General features: G+C 41.0%; 1 protein-coding gene across 1 annotated transcript in view; it reads right to left on the bottom strand.

The window, feature by feature from the left end:
* AFG2A (AFG2 AAA ATPase homolog A) overlaps nt 1-16,533 on the bottom strand; it is a 161,500-nt gene that overhangs the window by 139,529 nt on the left and 5,438 nt on the right. Inside the window, 5 exon segments of the mRNA XM_058024321.1 lie at nt 1,274-1,428; nt 12,873-13,128; nt 14,252-14,375; nt 15,040-15,096; nt 15,739-15,868. Of these exon segments, the coding sequence (XP_057880304.1) occupies nt 1,274-1,428; nt 12,873-13,128; nt 14,252-14,375; nt 15,040-15,096; nt 15,739-15,868 (722 nt within the window).

Genomic DNA, 16,533 nt, shown 5'->3' with positions numbered 1-16,533 from the left:
GATGTTTAACAAATAAAACCAAGTGACAATCAAGGAAAACAATCACTAGGAGGGTGGTTTAGTGGACAAGAGGAACCTGAGGAGTAGGATGACCAGGACTGAGAACAGATTTCCTGCAGTATCCCAAGACCTTGCTTCTACCTGCCTGTGTTGTGCCATTGGGCAGCATTCCACCTGGCTCCGAAGGGACTAGAGTGCCTGAGAGGCACAGCAAAGGTATAACAACCTGAGCACACGAGCAAGGCAAGAATCAGTAACTCTGGCTCTCAGCAGAACCACTTAGCCTTGAGGATATTGGTGCCATGACACCATTTCCAGGAAAAGCTGTTTGGGGCCAGCCCAAGCAATTCCACCCTGCAGAGCATGGGCCCTTAGCAAGCCAAGCGTGACATCCGAGCTGGCTGCGTGCAGCATCCGGTTCACGGATTTCATTTCCCATTCCTATAAGTTTGGGAATAAGGGTCTACAGTTGTGCAATTTAATTCCCAAGTGACTCATTTTCATGCAATGAAACAGAAATGTTTTCTTCCAGGGCTTGGGGAGCTGCTGAGGAACATCAACACAACTGCTCACAGAATCAGGATTTAGTCAGATTAAATAAAAAATTTTTTTGCTCAATCTTCTTAGCACAGATCAGAGCTGCCTTAGACCAGGTCACTTCCCCAGCCCAATTTATGTTGGGTCTGCTACTGAAATACTATAATATGTAATTAAGAAAGGGCAGTGAGCATGGTAAAGATGAACCTGGCACCACCAAAGGAACTGTTCATATAATGACAGTCACTTGACAGGTGACTGTTTGGCAGTCATAATCAGCCTACAGCATTGAATTCTGCCTTCATTTAAAACCATATAATACCACTGAAGACATTCAGGCCACATTTACATAAAAATCAGAACAATCAAACTGTTTACAGTTTGTTTCAACACACTTTGGCTACAAATGCTAACAGTTGGTTTCTGCTTTAGTTTGTGTCTGCTTCCCAAAAGGCTCCAGATCTTCCTTGAACATGCATCTGAAGGTTTGTACCCCATTAATCCACTCAGCATAAAAAAACTAGAGATCAGGAAACATGATCCTGCACTCCCAAACTCTTCCTGGAGCATTAGGAACCATTCCGCAAAAGGTTCTTCACAGTAATAAATAAATAAACAAACACCCAAACAGAAAGATGATGCATATTCAGTAGTAACCTGAGGCTTCCACTCCATGAAATTCCTCTCTTTTTGTGGCCCTGACAATGCTGCCACAGCACTGCACAAAACAACTTACTTTTGGCACATCAATTGCCACCTCCCTCATGGCGCTGGGCCTGACATCCTTCATCCCCTGCAGGAAGTCGTTGAAGGCAATCATCACTGACCCAGCCACCGCGGTGTCCCCCAGGCCGGGCCTCCTCCCCAGCGCTCTCCGCAGCGCGCACAAACCTAGAGAAACAAGGAAACATGGAAATAGGCAGGCTTCCTCCTGGTTCTCATGAGCACAATGTTCCACACACAAACACACTGCAGCACTGGGAAAGAAATGATGCTCCAAAGTGTCTCAGTGCTGGACCTGAACTACGTCAAAAAACATGTTAGACATTTCGGAAAAGAGAGCACAAAAAAGGGGATTTAACAACCACAGATAGAATATAAATTGTATCAGTTCCAACAGATAGAATGAAACAGCCTTGTTCCCCTTTTCCCAGAGATGAAACTCTCCACATGTCCATACGTTGATGTGAACACATTTTTAAACCACAGAGGAAGCAGGACAATGAACATTCAAGGAGATGTTAAATCAGCTCACAAGAAATCCACAAACTCACCCACTTCTCTATTATGTGGACAGTATCTTCACAACTTTTAAAAAAAATCTGATGAGATTGCTTTAACTTCCATTGGAACCATATTTTCCCATATAATAAGATGGCAGACACCTGCATTTTTCTTGATATGGAACAAACATTCCCTGTGACACTCAATAGCTCTTTGTTCCCTTCAGCAATTACACTTTTCAAAAGCAGGCAGAGCTTTTACCCACTCTTTTGTTTGGACAAATCACTCACATACAGTATCTATAAATCTTGATACTAATTCCTAGTTCCCTCCTATAAATCAATCCCTCAGAAGCCACACAAGTCCCACCTACTCACACATCAATATTCCTCAGGCAGGGCCAAAAGGTACCATTGGCAGCTCCCAGGCATTCCCAAGAGAGCAACTGAAGCTCCTGTTGTGTAAGATGTCCAAAAGCAGGATTGCTTCCCCTCTATAATTATCCCTTTTAAGGCCTAATATAATTTAGAGTTTCATTGCTTCTGCTTCCAAACCTGTCCAGTGACTGAAAATGTTAAACGGTTTTTTTTGGTATATTATTACATGATGAGTATAATTTTATGTGCAGGTACACACACATCCAGATATGCAGTATCTGTTGCCATGCGTTCCAAAACAAATGAAGCACTTCATACCACACCAGCTCACCTTGCATGACCATAAAAAGACAAACATTTGTTAAGTCTCTTCTATATTTAACCAAACAAAACATCAATTAGTGCTACATGAAAGGACAATAAAAGGGATAAGCCGTTTCTGAAAATAGACGTGGTTTTAACTTTCAGCAGATTGTTGTCTTTTTTTTTCTGCAGAGGCACTGGTAGATGCAGACATGCAAAGTTTGTGACAATGACAGGAATTCTGCATTTCCTACAATATATACAATGTGTGAAGAGATCTAATACGTCCCCTGTGAAGCAGTACAGCTGGTGTCTCTCCATAAAGTGCCAATTACGGCAGAGTCAGAGCACCTGCATCCAATACGCAGGCTCTTAATACAATAACAGAAAGGAAAAAAGTTTGTATTTCAGGTTTCCCCTTGCACAGAACATCCAAAACTAATAAGATATATAAATAAAAACATTCCATGAGGCCAAGGAGAAAAATGAAAATCTGGTCACCAGAGGACAAGTATAAAATGTTACTGACTCATTTTAACAACTCAGGCAAATTTCTCACCCACTTCTTCCTTCCTCGAAAGAAGTTTATTTTAAGCAAAAAAAAAAACAAAACAAACAACTTAAATGAGACAACATAAATTCACCCCCCCAGATTTAAAATTTATATCCAAACAAATAGCAAATTCAACATACTATTCCAGTGTCATTGCAGCTAAGACTTTGTGGGGTGGGAGTGGGCATTGAGGTCCAGTCTTCTAATTTCTTTCAGGGCAGTTAATTCACACAGGAATCTCAGTTTAAAAAAAATGCAAGTAAATAATATCACACAAAATTAAGGCACAGAGAAAGCAAGTAAAGGATAAAGATATCCACTCACTTCTATACCTACTCCACCAAGTACTCATTTGAGGCATTTTAAATGTCATAGTTATTTTTTTCCCCTGACATGAGTACCTCTTAAAACCAAGCACGTTTATTTTAAAAATTGAGAGAGAATACCAAATAAAAATGCCCAAGGAGACCACGGCTCTTAAGGTTTGTTACAGCCAGTGGTACGAGGAGTACAAGTGAAATTTCAGTCCTCAGCAGTGAGTTTGAAAGGCAACAGCCTTGATCCAGAACAGGAATAAAGAGGTCACAGCTTTCCAAACAAAGCCGGAATTCATTTCAGCATGTGCACGCACACGCCACTGCACAGGTCAGCATTTAATTGAAACAATGTTTTACATTAAAACAATAATAAGAAACAGATTGAAAAAGAAAGCATGATTCTTCCTGTTTCCTCCTGTTATCATAATCATTCTTTCCTGCACTTCAGATTGACCTCCAGCAAGAGGGGTGGGGGAGGGAGCCTCAGTAACAGGAGAAGGATACAGCCAGTGGCTTGCCAGAGGCAGGAAAACACATCCTTGTCTCGAGATGCTGAAAGATGGATTTAATGTAAGGAAATGCAGGGTAGGATGCAAACCCTGCTGCCAGAAGCAGTGCAGAGGCAAGAGATGGAATCTTACAGCAAAGCCATGTCCCCCACTACACAAGTTATAATGCAGATACAGACAGGAACACCTCAGGAAACATCAGGCACCTGGGTGTCTTCCACGTGGGAATGTTTTGGGTCGACCATAATGTCATTGCTGTGAACTGGCTCTGAGCACAGCACTTGTTTCAGCTCTGCTTGCTGCTTTTCAGATGTTACTCCATTCTTCAGGGTTAATGAGTTCCGATAACTCCTTTGGCAGTGCCTGGGGGGGCTCAGAAGTGGGAGAGTGGGTTTTCCCTGTTTTACTACAGTCCTGCATGAGGGGAGGAAGGACTGAAGTGCTGAAGGGTCAGTGGCACTTTACACAGGCACAAGAGTATTTTGAGTATACACTATTTTGAGTAAAGGGATAGTGAACAACACCGATCCTCAGTGAATGGAAAACCCCGGTTTAAACAAAAAAATTAAATAAAATAAAAAGGAAAAGGGAAAAAAAAAGAGCAGCGTAATAAGGCATGCATGATTACAAACAATGGAAAATAAACAGTTTGTTCCAGCCCAGCAACTGTGTGCTCTACCTCACCAACTCATCCTGTCTGTCTAGAACAGAGGAAACCAAGTGGACAGAGGGGAAAAGCCCAGCAGAACGCCCTGTCCTGCTACAGATGATCCTTCTTTGGTGCCAGGCTATGCACAAGGTCGACAGCATTGCCTGCCTGTAAGATTTTCTTGCTCATAGCTTGGCTAAGTTTTGGCACATTAGGTCACAATAACAAATATCTGAGCCTAAAAATAGATCCCACGACACTGCTATTATTTGTCAGAGTCTGTGTATAATTACACACTGCTGTAAATAATAGGAAGCAGCCACTCAGAATGACCAACATATATACTTTAGGTTTCCAAAACAGAATATATACACAGCACTTGAGGAAATGAACTGAGCCCAACAACATGGTTAATCATGCATCTTTTACTGCCCATCAGCTACTCCTTCTGCAAATCCATCCTGTCTGGACTTATTCCACCAGAATCCCAACACCAGAATTTTTAAGCAGCTTCAAAGAAATTGTTATCTTCTTGTAAGGTTGTTTACAAGAGTAAATGTTTCTTCTTTCCCTGCTGATCTGGCATTTCTCTCCCAAATTCTTGTGGCCAAACCCAGATGACACACACCATTTCTCCCTGTCAGATCCAACGTGATCCTCTACCAGATGGCTGGCAGTGGAGGGCTCAAGAGAGGGGCACGAATGGGTAAGACTCCAGCTCTCTTATGGCACTGAAGGGGACATCTTCCTCTACTTCCAGATCTTTACATACCACACTTCAAAATTTAACAGGTTTACGCATAGAAAAAGCATTTCATATAACTTAAAGTCAGTTTAAATATGTATTTTAAACTTTTTTTTAATTTAACCCGTACATAAAAATGCATTAGGGAAAAAAAGTCAGGAAGCAGAAACCTTGACTTTTTGCTCTCAAAACCATATTCTGCAATCTGTCTTTAGCTGCCAGAGCTATATGGGAAAAATCCCTGAAGAACTTTCATGCACTGGTTGCACAGGAAAGATAATGCCCTTAAATCCCTTGTAACCATAACATTGCAAATTCACTGGGCTAACCTGAGCACTAACCTAGTGCATGGATTATATCCACGATTTATAGTCCTTCCTGAAGAGCCCTGACATTTGCTGGAACATGTCTGTGGAGCTGCTGAGAGGTGTGACAGGGGAGGGCAAGGAAGGAAGGAAGGAGGAACTGCATTTTCAGAACTTCTTTCGTAGAGGAAACGCTTTATTCACAGATCAGGTACACACACACGTCATTTATCCCGACACTGTGACAACAGAGGGAAACAAGGAATACCAGACTGCCTGTTCCTAGCCTGCTCCCAGACATAAATGTACCAAAGGGTGGTCACACGTGTGTGAGGAGAAAAATAAGCACTGCCAGGCTACCAGAACAGCAAGGGCAGAAAGACAATAAGCAACAGCTCATGGCTAACTGCCCAGTCTAATTGTAATTAGGAATGTTGGCAAGGGATACAACTAAAAATTAAAGTCAGGAGACTCATGAAAACTTTGCCTGAAAATGTTTAAGTGGTATCCCCCAACAGTAACCAATCATTCCACACACAAATGCCTACTAACTGCATTGCCACACATGAATAATATCATTTCTTTCATACCACTCAAGCTGCAGAAGCAAGAACATGGTGACATCTGCCAAGAAGGTTCATTTAAAATATTAGTTATAGCTTTTGATCAACTCTTCTGAAAAAATAATCCCCATTTCCTGCTTATATAAATATCAGGAGGCAGAATGGGATGTGCTTTAAACAGATTATTAAGTACTCAAGCCACAACTGTGTGCATGAAGTCAGCAATCCCATCATCCAATTAGCTGCAGATTTTGGATAAACACACACTTAAAATTAGTTATGATGAAAACCAAAAGTTCACATGCCCTGACTGCAGTGAGTGCAATGTTCCTTGTGCAAAACCAAAAATCAAGTACCATTACAAAACAAACAAAAAAAAAAAAAAAAAAAAAGCAAAGATTCTCTTGAAGAAAAAAGATTTTCTTGAAGAAAAAAGCTCCAAAAACCACCACAGCGTGCACCAGCATTGCTGTAGATGTAGCCAGTTCTGCAGAAAAGCCATCATTCCAAGCTGCTGCTGGAAGAAACAATCCCAAAATCCATGTTACAGAGGCCAAAAAAGCCACATTGTTTTGCCATGTGTGTGTGCAAGCAAGGGCCCATTTGCTCCTAACCTGCTCAGGCAATTGCATTGGTTTAGAAACACCCTCTGCTTCAGGGACCCGAGTTAAACACCACAGAACACAGCACCAACTTCACACTCTTAACACTGAACATGGGCATTGGATTTTCTTGCTTTCCTTACACCATAAATTAGAGTGATGGAACACAGTGCCAGAAAACTCAGTTGTCCCAGTCCAAAAATTCATTTATATCTTGACTTTTATACCATGTCTGTGCTTTTCAGTGCATTTCAAAATCCAATATTCTGCCCTTTCTGCAAAAATTTCATAACACTTTTTTCTAATATTGACCATCTGACTAGATATGTTATTAATATTCCCCAAACTCCCACATTTTCTTCATGACCTTTTCACAAAAAGGCAAGCAGCCTTTCCCACCTCATTTTGAATGTCACATGGGAACCAGTACTCAGTTAGACAATGCAATAGCAGATTGTTTGCAACAGCACAGCTTCAATATTTGTCCCTGCTACTAATAAATAAATAACAACACAGACATGGTATTTTCAGTCACTTTCCATAAGGGAATAAAATAATTATAGCATGTCAAACAGATTTGAAAGGGGAAGCACTGCAACTGCAGTCAGTTAATTAGAAAGCAAACCAAAAACCACCCTGCAAAACAAACAATCCCATTGCCTTGGTCATCAACTGCCTCTGTCAAAATCTGCATTTTCAACAGCATCTCAAGCCCACACTCCTACATCTAGCAGCACAATCCAAGGAAAATATCTACATTTGCCGCACACCCCCAGCAGAGCCCGAGTCCAGACAGTGCTGGGAAAGGTTCAGAACCTTTATGGCTTCAAGAAAGGCAGGATATTCCTGATGCCCTAACACTGGGCTGTTTGGTCAGGGCTGTGCCGAGCTGAAAGGAAGAGCTCGATGGCAGACAGGAGGCTGGGAAGGCAGGGGCTGAAGGCAGCGTTTGTGCGGCTCCAAGAGCAGTCGGGGCTGCTCCTCGGGGCGCACAGAGCCGCGCTGTTCGGCACATTGGCTCATGTTTCCTGCAGGTGGCCAGGCCACCAAACTGCAGGGGCTGGGGGGGAAAAGCCTCACAGGTACAACAAAGAGACATTCCTGGGCTTCGGGGGAATTCACTTCACCCCCAGTGACAGGGAAAACCAGACAGACCTTCAGTTGATTATTGATTATTAATTCTTACTTTTAATGCAAGTGGTCTGCAGAAAATCTTTTTTTGGGGGGTAGAAGATACAGCAGGAAGTTTCTCGGCTCCAACAAAAAGCTAAGTACAGTATGCTCCTAAATAAATAATAAATCACACCTTTACAGATCTAATATCCACATAAAATCATTATGGATTAAAGAGCATAAAGCCTCTCCATGCTGTGTTATTCACCAGAATGCAGGGAAAATTAAATGGGCAAATGAACAGCACAGACAAGATCTCCAAACAACAGGACTCAAAATTATGAGCACAAGACTCACAATTGTTGACCAACAATTGACTCTGTTCACCATTATCACATGCCTGTCAAAGTGGCTTCACAGATCCAGCAGAGTAATGCTGATTCATACTGGTCAAAAATGCATCTCAACCTCTTATTTCTCTAAGATTATTCTGTAACGGACAGCTCAAGCCAGCAAACCATTCTAATCCTAATGGCTAAGCAGGGTGATACCTTTTTTAGGCAATTAAAAAAACTTCTGATGCAAAACAAAGTCACCAGTGCCTCTTTCACAGAAGTCTCCAAGTCCCAGTGGTTGCAGCATCCTTACTGGAAGCAAATCAATGTTCTTGCCAGAGTGACCACTATTTAAACAAAGCCATTTGTTCTTCCTCTCCTCATGATGCTATCTTATCACAGCCCAAGTGTTTTATATCAGCACACTGAAATGATGTGTAATGAACAAGGATGTTCAAGATAAATTCTGAGAGTCACAAAGCAAATACTTCCTTTTTCTGTAAACAATATGACTGAACCCACTCCTTGAAGAAATCAAGCTATATTTATATTCACCCTCCTGAAATGCTACAGGCAGCCATAGAAGGATAAGTTTATAATAAATTGCTATATTTGGAAACCTTTGTTGCTAAGCATCTTCTAACATTCATTACAGTTTATACCATTCATGTCCCTGCTACATAATTAACATTTCATATGTTTTGGTTTTTATTAAAAAAAGAAGTACAGTGCTTATCTTCACCAATAAATTAAAACCATTATAGTTTTTTAGGTAATTAATAAAAGACCATGTGGCAAATTAAATAAAGGAGAAGCATCAAGATCTCAAGGTCATACAAACACTGATATTATATGCCAGGATGTGGCAGTCTATCTTCTACATACTCCTCTGCTTGAGATAAAACGATCCAGAGGGCAGCTGTTCACACTAAAAACCAGTCTACTAAATAATTTAGGATACAGTAGACCTCTCCCAACCTGAAGAACATGAATTTCTCAGCTACACACATAAATCAGCCCTTTTCCTGTCAAGAATTCTGTGTGTGAATCCCTTGGATGGTACTCAAGTCCTCAGGAGTCTGCCAAGAGGAGCCCAGTACAAGCTGATGTCCCCAGGATGTGGCCCAGTGCCCAGCATGGAATCTGCAGGTTTATCACATTTGGCTGTTATCTTCTATGGAAATCTCAAGCATCTCTCTAGGCAATAGAGAATCACAGCAAATCTTCATTTCTCCAGTGTAGCCATGACAGATATTGTAACCTGGACATGTAGATATCCTATAAAAATCAGCTTTATGGTTTCATTTTTGTGAGAGGCTAGAACTGTATCTTCAGTTTATCTTCTTTATAGAAATAAAACCACTCTTAGCTGATTATTAGAAGCATCTCCATATATAGGTGTCATGAGTTTTGGTCACAACACCCTGTTTGGGAAAGTCCAGATCACACTGCACAGATTCTCCAAGTTTCTTGTCCTCTTTTCCTCTCCCTGCCCATCCCAGCACACATAACACCAGAATTCTGCACACACCATAGTCACAGGGGCCTAGAAACATTCAACACAAAATGGACATTACAGGCCCCCAAAATTTCTTCAAAATTCCCATGAAAATGCAGAGTTGCTGAACGGAACATGAAACTTGACTGTCTGACCCCAGCAGTACCACTAAGCAAATCTTGCACTGGAGAACAAACAACTTCTGCCAAAAAAACCAGTTGGAATATGTTTAATTCTACAATATTTATTTACTTTCCATCAACAAATGATCTTCAGAATTATATAGAAGGCAAACATCAAAGCTTTTATAATGAAGTATCTTGGGAAACCTGACTAGAGATGCAAAAGCCCTACAAATACTACATTTACCATGTTACTAATTACTGCTCTCTTGGTTTATATAAGCAGTATATACACAATATATGTGTTAAAAAAACAGAGTTGAAGTAGAAAGATAAGGAAAGATGAGTCCTCTGGAAAATTATCTAAACTTTGTATTAAGAATATAAACATATTTAGCTTGCAACCTTGCAGTCTTAACAGCCCCAAACCTAAGGATATAAATGGGGTATGCAGGACTCGAGAGTCTCCCACAGACCACAAGAGAAATACAATCAGTAAGCAACAGTAATCCTGTGCCAAAAACTGAGCATGTATTCCTGAGTTCTGAAATCCTTTTCCTAAGCTAGTTTCCACATTTCCCCTGTACTTAGATATACATCAAGTCTGAATGTAGCACAAATAAACTTAAAATTTGTGAAAGAATTCTTAACTCAGATGTTGTCTCAATGCTAAGCATTTTAGAAATGTGCATTAGATGTCCTACCTACACGTTTATACCACATTTTATGATGTAATATACATATATATGAAACGTTATGTTCAATTCTAAGGCCTACATCACCCAAAAAGTTATTGACAAACTGGAGGCAGTTCAGAGAAAAATCCACACAATTTCTCAGAAGGCAGGAAGGACTTATTTATGAGGAAAGATTAAAAGAGCTAAATATTTATAGTTTGGCTCAGTAATGAATGAGGAGGTAGGGGACATGAGAACAGCCTAGAGATATCTGAAGGGTGTAAACACTAAGGAGGGAGAGCAAACGTGTTATACAAGGATGTAAATAGAAATAATGGGATAAAACTAAACAAGGGAAGCTTAGGCTGAATATCAGAGAGCATTCCTGGACAGCAAGCTAGCTTGGCCCACAGCAGAGTTTCTGAAGTGAAGCAATAGGAGCCCATGCATCTTGGAACAACACAAAAAACTAGACAAAACACTGGAAAATTTGCCATTTGAAGGAATCGTCCTCTGCTGAGGAGAAACAGTATATTATAAAAGTATTTGCTAAGCTTAACTCCAGTGAAAGCAGTAATGTTTTACAGGGTGTTGAAAATGTAATATAAAAAACAGATAAAGAGCGTACCTGGAAAAAAAAAAAGAAAAAAATAATCCAACTAAGAACATTCCTTAATGATGAGCAACCTAAATTCAGTTTATGTAACAGCTCAACTGACTCATGCTTGTGCAACTTCTTGAGGAGGAAAACTTCACGTGGGCTGCAAGGAGTTAACGGCGCTGGTCTGTATTTCCCCAGCAGAGGTCACCCCACCGTAACAAACGCCAGGGCAATCCGACAGCACGGATTCAAACTCGAAGAAAGAAGTGCAACAGGAAGGAGACATCCTCCTCCCCTCGTTCCCACCACTGGCTTTGGATGCAAAGCTCCTGGATAACACCATGTCCTGCAAGCAGTCACAGGTAAGATGCCTGAAGGGTTTTGCCTATGCAATGCTCGACCTGCACAACATTCGAGATTTATTTTCTAAGAGGTCCTCAAGAAGTGGGTAAATATCATCTATTTGCAGCTGGATTTTGAAGACATCTGCACATGCATAAGTAAAAGCCTCAGCTGGGTCATGTTTGGAATTGAAACCACAACACTTCTCACTGAGAACTTGAGATTACATTAGTTAAGTGTTTACTAGTTGAGCACTGAGACACAGGCAGACTGACAGGCTTCCAAAAACACAGGGGAAGGAAAATAAAAAGGGAGTTTATCTTTTTTATTAACAAATATAAACAAGCAGGAAAAAATTATGTTTTCTAACTAAAAACAGCGCTTAAAACTCAACTGAAGCCAAGAGGAACGCACTAGAAAACAAATAATGTCGTAGATTTTTTCATAAAAACTCCACAAATTCCTATTTGAGAACTATCCCTTAAAAATTCTGGAAGCTGGCAAGCAAAGCCTTGGCTGTTCCAGGTGCCATCACCCTTAATAAAACATCTGTCATCTTCACAGTCAGTTCCCATGCAGGGATTATCCGCGCTCTGTGCCACTGCCAGAGGAAGCTGTCCCGGTGCCAAAGGAAATAAAAGTAACCAGCACATGCAGCAAACTTATTTGTGAACTACAAGGGAGCAAACATGTGTAGGCAGGGCTGGACAGTTGGATTTTGACTCAGCTGTTTTAAAGGGCTGCTCATGGGCAGATTTCAGTTCCAATGCTCAAACTGTGCAGACGCACTCTAGCAAAACCCAGGATCTGATAGAGCGTACTTGCAATATTTTATCCAGTGAAAACAGAAGCGAAGCATTCCCTGGAACATACTGAACCTTGGCATGCATAATTCTCCAGGGCTATGCCTGTTCCCAAGGCCAAGGGCCACGTTCCAGCCCCCAGCTCAGGGTGTGCTCTGTACCTCTCCAGCTCTGCTGCACAATCTGAGCCAGGTGCACCACCCAGCACCCTCGCCCCTGCCAGGAGTTCTCCTCTGCAGGAAAATGGAATACAGGCACAAAATATGGAGGGGAGACACAGGAACACCCCTGAGGCCCACTGCCTCCACAGCCTGGGAACAAGGACCTGCAGGGCAAGCTGTGCAGCCAGAGTGACCTAGGGTTTTTGTGTGCAAGGGGCTGTCTAGAAAGTAGAAAAACTCTTAGGGATATTAGTTAACTCCCAAAACCATTGCTTTACTGAGAGCAAGCTGTCTAAGATCCTAGAAATGGCATGGGTGATTCCCCAGGGTTATTGATCTTAACGCTCCATGTTAAAAGTTATTAATATTCAAAGAATTTTTCCCATCTGCCTGGGAAGAGCTTGGCTGTGTTTCCTTTGGCACAAGAATTAATAAACCTTCAGTGTTTCAAAAGCTATTAGCACAGACTGTGGATTGTTTTTGCTTTAATAAAGAGACTAACAGTAAAATAATACCCTAAATAAACAAAGCCTTACCTGCTTCCTTGCACAAGGCTGCCAAGTCTGCACCCACATAACCATGTGCACTATCAGCCAGATGTGCCAGCTGCTCTGCTGTGAGTGAATGGGGAACCTTCTTGAGGAGCTTCTGGAGTATGTCCAGGCGGTCCTGGGCATTGGGAATTCCAATTTCTATCTCCTTATCGAAGCGCCCAGGGCGGCGCAGCGCTGCATCCAGGGCGTGAGGGCGATTGGTGGCCCCAAGGACCAACAGCTGCCCTTCACTGCCTTCCTGAAGGCATCAAACAACACAAAGTAGTACTTCTAAAATACAATTCAATGTCAAACAGATAATACAAGAGGCACTCCCACTTTAATCCCCACGAATCTGCTTTCCTAAATCAGGAAATTAAGAACCAAGGACAGAAAAAGAAGTGCTTAAGCTAAAATTCAGTGCTGGCACAAGAACAAAAAGGTATCAGCAGACCTTGAATAAACATAGCTGGGAAACAAATCAGCTCAGGTATCAACCCAAGAGAGACAGGAGGTTATAAAGCTTCCTGTAAGTCCAGCAGGAAAAGCAAGGTCAAAAATCCTAACCAATTTCCTCCAGCTCTGCTTCTTCACTTCTACAGTGAGGTACCATCAGTTAGGAGATCTCCTGTAATGTCATTCTCTTCTTGTGAATGAAGCACTCTTTCCAGGAAGAATAACCAGAAATATTTCTTTGCCAGCAGAAAATATGTTCTGCCTGTGAACAATTCCAGGCTGGGCAACTCAAACTGCCATGCAGGAAAATAATGAGAAACTTGCAGATTACATAAACAGAAGAAATTCATTTTCATACTCTGGACAGAGTTCTTTCATCTTTCCGGCTAATAATAATCATAAAACAATAGACGAGAGATTGCCAGACTTTATGGGCTTAATCCATAATTTACTCAAGTCAGTTAGATTTACTGTTTCTTTATTAGGCTTTTGTTTATGTCCTACATACTGCTCTGGCACTCTTGAAAGAGCTGCTGTTGCTTTATTCATGCAGCCTACACATTACCACAAGTATTCTGATGACTTTGATTTCAGAGCAATTAAAAATAGGTAGTTTAGTTCGATGATGGGCTATCGCTGAAATTTCAGACTGATCTCCAAAACTACAAGAGGAGTAGAAGGCAAAGGAAAGGCAGTGAATGGAAGAAACCTACTTTCTTTTAAACTAACAGTCTTCAGGAGACATTCCTCTTCTACATCCTCTGCTCAGCATCCAAAAAACCATTTGATTATTCTACAAAGTCTCACCTAAGTCTGTTTCATTTCCCCACAAGTGATACATCTCAAATTGGCTCCACTGTAGAAGCAATATTATTTTGTTCAGTGAGTCCCCATGTACATTAATTGTCCCATTAGATTCAACTTACTGAGCCAATGCCATCCATTAATGTCAGCAGTGAAGCAACAACTCTCTTTTCCACTTCATTCTGAGCCCCTTCTCTCTTTGGACAGAGTGCATCCAGCTCATCTATAAATATAATTGAGGGGCGACTGAGGGGAAAAAAATAAAGGGAAAAAATGTTAAGGTGCTCAGGAAGATCTAAAACACTAAGGCAGAGGAAAGCTGTTCATGGAAAACATCCAGTTCTACAAAAATTACCAAGCATCCCACTCAGACAGAAAACTAAAATTAATACTATATTAGACAATTAATACCTTCAGTATGCAATAATCTTTTGCTAATGTACAATGAGCAGGAGTCACATGAAGTCTAAAGTCTGCCTTAGCCAGGTCTTACAAATATGGGCAAGATGCCACTCTGCTCCAGAGGAATGCTATTATCCAATACCAACACCAACTCATTTAGAGCTGGCCTCCAAAGATAAAAAACTAGAGGAAAATCTGGATCCTGGTGAAACTCAGGCTCATGTTTCCATCTGTTGAAACAAGTACACGATGCACTAACGACACAGCTTGAGCAATCTGGCACCATCCCTAACATCCCCTAAAAAGGGCAGTGTCCAAAAAGATTTAAGAGGCATCCTAAAATGTGTCTGCTTTCCTCCTAGCTAAGCTCAACATAAACAAATTTCTTTTATTTTAAAAAGCACTGGATGAAAAAAGTCACAATTCAAAGCTTCTTGGAAACATTTTTCTTTTAAGAACACTAAGGCTGGTACCGATACCACAAATAAATTTCTCCAAAGGAACATACCAGAGAGAAGCCTCAGCGAATATCTGACGTAACCTCGACTCAGACTCTCCATAAAACCTGTGAAAATGAAAATATTTTAATAAAAATCTTGCAGTTTTTGTCTTTTCCAGGCAACCTGGAGAATTACTGCTTGTGAGCTTTGAAAGCTCACACTTTCAAAGTCCTGAAGTCTGGGCAAATCTACAATTATCTTTATTTCTACAAGGACCAGAAATTAAGGTGAAATTGGGCAAAGGTAAAGTTAGAATTATTACAGATAAAGGGAACTGCTTCTTTTCTGTGTTAGAAACAATTTTACCTATATTTTTTTACCTACAACCTACAAAAAATTTACCTACAAAAAACTACTTATCTGGAGACATAAGTCTGTGGAGTGTCACTTTGATTGAAAACGCATTTTAACAAGTTCATCTTCTAATTGCAGAAGTAACCTACAGGCAACTGCAGATGCAGTTTTAATCCCATCTTTTAATTCAGTCCATGCCTTACACAAATCTCCTGGCCAAGTCCAACGAACATCTTTTAATACAAGAAATGTAAGCCCCACTTGAAAGAACCCTTTCCCACTTGTTTCTGATTCTTTTGGGCAGGTAACCCACAGCAAATACTCCATCTCTCCACAATGGATGGAGAGATGCCAGGGTATATTTTGGGCTACTATATTTACAGAATTAATGCAAACAAAGTGGGTGGACTTACTTGCTTATGATTTCAGGGCCGTTAATGACAGTAACGTGAGCGCCAACCTCGTTAGCGACGGCCTTGGCAATCATGGTCTTCCCAGTTCCTGGAGGGCCATAGAGCAGCACTCCCCGAGGAGGAGGGATCCCTTGGGACAGGCACATGCAGGCAAACAGAGTAGACAAGTTACTGGTGATAAATGCCAGGCCCAGCCTGCACTTGCACACCTCACTGTCCCTGTTACTACCAATAATAACTTGACCCCAGCATTAATTCATTTGACAGACATGTCATTATGACGAATTAGGCTTTCAGGGAAAAGACTGCTCTTAAATGGGACATACATACACATTTTGTATTTTTAAAGTCCAAAAGATTCTGTTTAAAAAGCACCTATTTAAATCATTATTTTTTTCAGCAGATCATTACAATCTTCCCTGTGTTTACTCAAGAAGATTACTCAGCTGAGTACCTAACATCCATGAATACCCTTTAAGTTTCTCATGATTCTTACAGGATCATATCAAATTTCCCACATCAGAAAACCACTTCTCTTCAACACTCCAAAAAAGTTCTAGAGATACTGTAAGGCTTGATTTAGGAATGTTTGCAAGATGGTGACAAACACACATTAAAAGGATGAATCTGCCTATTTAATGGCACATGTCAAGAGCCAAAGAGACAGAAACATAAGGGACTTTGGAAGAACAAGGTACTGCTGCTGTGTACAGTTGAAGCTGGACAGAAAATACAGGCAAACTGCATGAAATACAACTGTGATCCCAGGTAGAGCCCATCAAAGAAAGTCTGAGA

This window comes from Melospiza georgiana, chromosome 5, assembly GCF_028018845.1.
Source record: "Melospiza georgiana isolate bMelGeo1 chromosome 5, bMelGeo1.pri, whole genome shotgun sequence".
Taxonomy (NCBI): Eukaryota; Metazoa; Chordata; class Aves; order Passeriformes; family Passerellidae; genus Melospiza; species Melospiza georgiana.
This window is presented reverse-complemented; position numbering and strand designations above follow the sequence as displayed.